The 6,604-nt window shown below is 47.1% G+C and overlaps 1 protein-coding gene across 1 annotated transcript in view; it reads right to left on the bottom strand.

The window, feature by feature from the left end:
• Nucleotides 1-5,349: 5,349 nt before the first annotated feature.
• LOC124021561 overlaps nucleotides 5,350-6,604 on the bottom strand; it is a 1,607-nt gene continuing 352 nt past the window's right edge. The window contains exons 2-3 of the mRNA XM_046336701.1: nucleotides 5,640-6,604; nucleotides 5,350-5,585 (exon numbers count right to left, since the gene is read on the bottom strand). The exon at nucleotides 5,640-6,604 is cut by the window's right edge and continues 185 nt beyond it. Coding sequence (XP_046192657.1) covers nucleotides 5,350-5,585; nucleotides 5,640-6,604 — 1,201 coding nt within the window. The remainder of the gene's footprint in view (nucleotides 5,586-5,639) is intronic.

The raw sequence follows: 6,604 nt of genomic DNA, 5'->3' as shown, positions 1-6,604 counted from the left end.
GAGCAAAAGTCACTGCCTAAAATCAAAATATGGCTGGAACAAGCCCAACTTTGGCGCTGTTATGAAACATTTTAATACCCACAGTCATACATTATCATACATGGTTATAAGACCTCGTATATAAAGTACACCGGATTCGAGAAGTATTCAGACCCCTACACTTTTTCCACATTTTGTTACGTGACAGCCTTATTCCCTCAAAACCAAGAATTCCTGATTAGTCAGGGAAAATCCCATGTCTGGTTGACTGTGAGCATCAGAAATGTCACCTAATCCCTCTATACAGTGCATTCAGAAAGTATTCAAACCCCTTGACTTTTTCCATATTTTGTTATGTTATTCAGTTGATTGGACATGATTTGGAAAGGCACACACCTGTCTATATAAGGTCCCACAGTTGATTGGACATGATTTGGAAAGGCACACACCTGTCTATAAAAGGTCCCACAGTTGATTGGACATGATTTAGAAAGGCACACACCTGTCTATATAAGGTCCCACAGTTGATTGGACATGATTTGGAAAGGCACACACCTGTCTATATAAGGTCCCACAGTTGATTGGACATGGTTTGGAAAGGCACACACCTGTCTATATAAGGTCCCACAGTTGATTGGACATGGTTTGGAAAGGCACACACCTGTCTATATAAGGTCCCACAGTTGATTGGACATGGTTTGGAAAGGCACACACCTGTCTATATAAGGTCCCACAGTTGATTGGACATGATTGGGAAAGGCACACACCTGTCTATAAAAGGTCCCACAGTTGATTGGACATGAATTGGAAAGGCACACACCTGTCTATAAAAGGTCCCACAGTTGATTGGACATGATTTGGAAAGGCACACACCTGTCTATATAAGGTCCCACAGTTGATTGGACATGATTTGGAAAGGCACACACCTGTCTATATAAGGTCCCACAGTTGATTGGACATGATTTGGAAAGGCACACACCTGTCTATAAAAGGTCCCACAGTTGATTGGACATGATTTAGAAAGGCACACACCTGTCTATATAAGGTCCCACAGTTGATTGGACATGATTTAGAAAGGCACACACCTGTCTATATAAGGTCCCACAGTTGATTGGACATGATTTGGAAAGGCACACACCTGTCTATAAAAGGACCCACAGTTGATTGGACATGATTTGGAAAGGCACACACCTGTCTATAAAAGGTCCCACAGTTGATTGAACATGATTTGGAAAGGCACACACCTGTCTATAAAAGGTCCCACAGTTGATTGGACATGATTTGGAAAGGCACACACCTGTCTATAAAAGGTCCCACAGTTGATTGAACATGACTTGGAAAGGCACACACCTGTCTATAAAAGGTCCCACAGTTGATTGGACATGATTTGGAAAGGCACACACCTGTCTATATAAGGTCCCACAGTTGATTGGACATGATTTGGAAAGGCACACACCTGTCTATATAAGGTCCCACAGTTGATTGGACATGATTTGGAAAGGCACACACCTGTCTATAAAAGGTCCCACAGTTGATTGGACATGATTTAGAAAGGCACACACCTGTCTATATAAGGTCCCACAGTTGATTGGACATGATTTAGAAAGGCACACACCTGTCTATATAAGGTCCCACAGTTGATTGGACATGATTTGGAAAGGCACACACCTGTCTATAAAAGGACCCACAGTTGATTGGACATGATTTGGAAAGGCACACACCTGTCTATATAAGGTCCCACAGTTGATTGGACATGATTTAGAAAGGCACACACCTGTCTATATAAGGTCCCACAGTTGATTGGACATGATTTGGAAAGGCACACACCTGTCTATAAAAGGTCCCACAGTTGATTGGACATGATTTGGAAAGGCACACACCTGTCTATAAAAGGACCCACAGTTGATTGAACATTATTTGGAAAGGCACACACCTGTCTATATAACACACCTGTCTATATAAGGTCCCACAGTTGACAGTGAATGTCAGAATAAAAACCAAGCCATGAGGTCGAAGGAATTGTTTCGAGGCACAGATCTGGGGAAGGGTACCAAAACATTTCTGCAGCATTGAAGGTCCCCAAGAACACAGTGGCCTCCATCATTCTTAAATTGAAGAAGTTTGGAACCACCAAGACTCTACCTAGAGCTGGCCGCCCGGCCAAACTGAGCAATCAGGGGAGAAGGGCCTTGATCAGGGGATGACCAAGAACCCAATGATCACTCTGACAGAGCTCCAGAGTTCCTCTGTGTAGATGGGAGAACCTTCTAGAAGGATAACCATCTCTGCAACACTCCACCAATCAGGCCATTATGGTAGAGTGGCCAGACAGAAGCCACTCCTCATTAAAAGGCTCATGACAGTCCGCTTGGAGTTTGTCATAAAGCACCTAGAGGACTCTCATACCGTGAGAAACAAGATTCTCTGGTCTGATGAAACTGAATGCCAAGTGTCAGGTCTGGAGGAAACCTGTCACCATCCCTACGGTGAAGCATGGTGGTAGCAGCACCATGCTGTGGGGATGTTTTTCAGCAGAAGGGACTGGGAGACTAGTCAGGATCGAGGCAAAGATGAATGGCCCAAAGTACAGAGATCCTTAATAAAAACCTGCTCCATATAACTCAGGACCTCAGATTGGGGAGAAGGTTCACCTTCCAACAGGACAACGACCCTAAGCACACAGCCAAGACAACACAGGAGTGGCTTCGGGACAAGTCTCTGAATGTTCTTGAGTTTCCCGGACTTGAACCCAATCGGATATCACTGGAGTGACCTGAAAATAGGTGTCTGACAGAGTTTGACAGGATCTCCAGAGAGGAACGGGAGAAACTCCCCAAATGCAGGTGTGCCAAACTTGTAGCATCATACCCAATAAGACTCAAGGCTGTTATCGATGCCAAAGGGGCTTGAACAAAGTACTGAGTAAAGGGTCTGCATACTTATGTAAATGTCATATTTCCATTTTTTTACATTTGAAAAAATATCTAAAAACCTGCTTTTGCTTTGTCATTATGGGGCACCTGTGTGTCAGTATAACTGGGGATAGTTAGTCTACTGGAGGCACACACAGCGTATGGATCTGTGCAAACTGCTACAGAAAGTGTATACATTTGACCCTACGGATAGGAAGGGTTTTCAAGAGCTTATAAGTACTATACGGAATGAAAATATATAAACTCAACATACAACAATTTAACTGATTTTACTGAGTTACAGTTCATATAAGGAAATCAGTCAAATTAAATATATTCATTAGGCCCTAATCTATGGATTTCACATGACTGGGAATACAGACATGCATCTGTTGATCACACATACCTCTAATGGGCCTCAGGATCTCGTCACTGTATTTTTCTGCATTCAAAATGCCATCGATAAAATGCAATTGTGTTCGTTGTCCGTAGCTTATGCCTGACCATACCATAACCCCACCGCCACCATGGGGACCTCTGTTCACATCGTTGACATCAGTAAACACCATACCATAACCCCACCGCCACCATGGGGACCTCTGTTCACATCGTTGACATCAGTAAACACCAGACCATAACCCCACCGCCACCATGGGACACTCTGTTCACATCGTTGACATCAGTAAACCGCTCGCTCACACGACGCCATACAACGCTGTCTGCGGTTGTGAGGCCTGATGGACCTACTGCCAAATCCTCGAAAACAACACTGAAGGCGGTAAAGAAATTAACATTAAGTTCTCAGGCAACAACTCTGCTGGACATTCCTGCGGTCAGCATGCAAATTGCACGCTCCCTCAACTTGAGACATCTGCACATTTTAGAGTGTCATGCTATTGTCCCCAGCACAAGGTGCACCTGTGTAATGATCATGCTGTTTAATCAGTTTTTTGATATGCCACACCTGGTCCTGTGGATGGATTATCTTGACAAAGGAGAAATGCTCACTAACGGGGATGTAAACTAATTTGTGCCCAACATTTGAGAGAAATAAGCTTTTTGTGCATATGGAACATTTCTGGGATCTTTTATTTCCGCTCATGAAACATGGGACCAACACTTTACATGTTGCATATATATTTTTGTTCAGTGTGTATATATGAAGGTTAGCACTTATTAGTGTTCACTAATACGACCCCTTTTTTAAATGACAAGTTCAGTGAAGAGCTATCTTTTGGCAACATTAAAACAGGGGTGTATTCATTCCACCAATTCTGCTGCACAACGTAACGTTTTGTAACTGTTTGGAGTTTCTATTGGACAAATCCAGGTAAGTCTCTCCCCGTTTTGTTTCCGTCTGCTTCCGTTTAAGAAATGTTTTGCAACAGAATCGGCATAATGAATACACCCCTGGACATCAAAAACAGACCGTTCCTTTTGTTCTGTTAAATGTTACATTTGTTGTTTTTGTTCCCGAGTTCTTCCTTAATCAAAGTTCAGTAGAATATCACTGATGCAACAACACAGAAGCATGGAGCTGGTAAAAACTAAACAGAAATCCTTCTGCTAAAATAAATAACACTGGCAAAGAAACATCTCTCACCCTCTCTTTCTCTCTCCCTCCCTCTACCCCCCTCTCTTTCTCTCTCCCTCTACCCCCTCTCTTTCTCCCTCCCTCTACCCCCTCTCTTTCTCCCTCCCTCCCTCTACCCCCTCTTTCTTTCTCACCCTCCCTCTACACCCTCTCTTAACCCCCTCTTTCTCCCTCCCTCTACCCCCTCTTTCTTTCTCTCTCCCTCCCTCTACCCCCTCTCTTTCTTTCTCTCTCCCTCCCTCTACACTCTCTCTTAACCCCCCCCTCTTTCTCCCTCCCTCCCTCTACCCCCTCTCTCTCTCCCTCCCTCCCTCCCTCTACCCCCCTCTCTCTCCCTCCCTTTACCACCCCTCTCTCTCTCCCTCCCTTTTACCACCCCCTCTCTCTCTCCCTCCCTTTTACCACCCCCTCTCTCTCTCCCTCCCTTTACCACCCCCTCTCTCTCCCTCCCTCTCTCTACCCCCCTCTCTCTTCTTATTCTCTTACTATCTCGATTTCCTCTCGGACACAACCAGAGATTATTTCTGATGACAGCGAGCTTCAGAGCATCATCTTTCATATGACTAGAGTAAACTATGAAAAGATGGAAAACTGAAAACCCAAGGTAATTGGGGCTGCAGACAGACATCGTCCTCTGACACTGGTGCACAGTGCTCTGACACATCTCCGTCAAGCTCTGATACCTCAGCCTGCCATTTCCTCTTCACTTTGTTGTTTCTGCCGGACTCTCTCTTCTCTCTCGTCCTCTGCAGCTCCTCCCTCTTCCTCTTTCTCTCCTGCTTCTCCTTCTCTCCAGCCTCCTGTCGATGAAGGAGTTTGTTGTAGTCCTCCGGCAGGAGGAGTCGACGCTTCACTTTCTGCCGGTTAGATGTCTGGAAGACTGGGGGCACCAGGACATTGGCCGGGTCTGGAGAGACGAGTCCTGCGGCCACCAAAGGGTTTGTGGGAGGGGCACGCTGCCCGCAGGTCGAACAGCAGCCACCCGGGACAAGACATGTGGTCGTTGCTGGGCTCTCTGCTGCTTTGGGGTCGGGGGTTCCTGCAGTGGCCTCTGAGGTTGCTGCGTTGGGGTCCGGGGTGGTCGGCTCCAGCTTCACCAGCTGGCAGGAGTCAAAGGCCTCTCTGTTGAGGGGAAAATCCCTGCCTTCTTGAACCCAGCCATAATGTTTTCTTAGTGACCGCCTGGGGATAGGCCTCTCGCAGCATGGCGGAGAAGTGCTTCTTGCCGATGACAAGATCGCCCCGCACCAGACCTAGACGTGCAGCATTCCTGCTGAACACAGTCTTCAGCGGGCCAAAGACGCTGATTTCCAATGGCTGCAACACGTGGGTATTCGCCGGCAGACAGACCACCTCCACCTGATTTTCCCGGCAAAACTTGACCACCTCCCTGGACAGATGAGTTTTATGCTGGTCCACTACGAGCACCAGGGGCCTCTCCTTTGGGGCGTGCTTCACGAAAAAGAGCAGCCACTTCAGGAAAAGTTCTGCGTCCATGTAGCCTTTAGGGGACACAGCATACAGGGCCTTCGGTGGACCCTCGAGGGCATAGGCCGTACTGGGGAGGCACTTGTGGAAGATTACAAAAGGCGGGATACTCTCACCAGCTGCACTCACACAGCAGCGCATGGTAATATGTTCCCTAGTGGTGTGCTGCTTCTGTTGTTGATAGATGTGTTTCCTGCCTTTTCCACAGAGAACTTTCTCCCCGGACTTGAGCTTGTCCGAAAACCCCATCTCGTCGCAGTTGAAGATGAGGTGCGGCTTGTGTTCTAAGCCGTGGCTGACGAAGATAGGCTCGTAGACATCGAAGAAGCCCTTGATGGCGGCAGGAGTAGCTCCCTGTACCCTGGCCCGGTGGAGCGGGTCGGCCACCCTGGCGCTCAGCTCAGGGTGGCGAGCCCTGAATCTAGACCACCAGTTGTCACTCAGTCCCCTTTCCAGATTGACGACGGTGCTACGACCACTCTCCTTGATGATGGCCACAGCCAGAGCCTTCACCACAGTCCTGCTGATAGGGAACGCATGGTCGGCCATCCAGAGGACATAAGATATTAGGGAGGTCTCTTCCTCGGTGGTTATTGCCAGGTTGGGGTGAGGGGCCAAGACATATTTGTTC

The sequence above is a fragment of the Oncorhynchus gorbuscha genome, unplaced genomic scaffold, assembly GCF_021184085.1.
Source record: "Oncorhynchus gorbuscha isolate QuinsamMale2020 ecotype Even-year unplaced genomic scaffold, OgorEven_v1.0 Un_scaffold_1129, whole genome shotgun sequence".
Classification (NCBI taxonomy): domain Eukaryota; kingdom Metazoa; phylum Chordata; class Actinopteri; order Salmoniformes; family Salmonidae; genus Oncorhynchus; species Oncorhynchus gorbuscha.
Note: the sequence above shows the minus strand (reverse complement) of the source record. Positions and strands in the feature narration are given on the sequence as shown.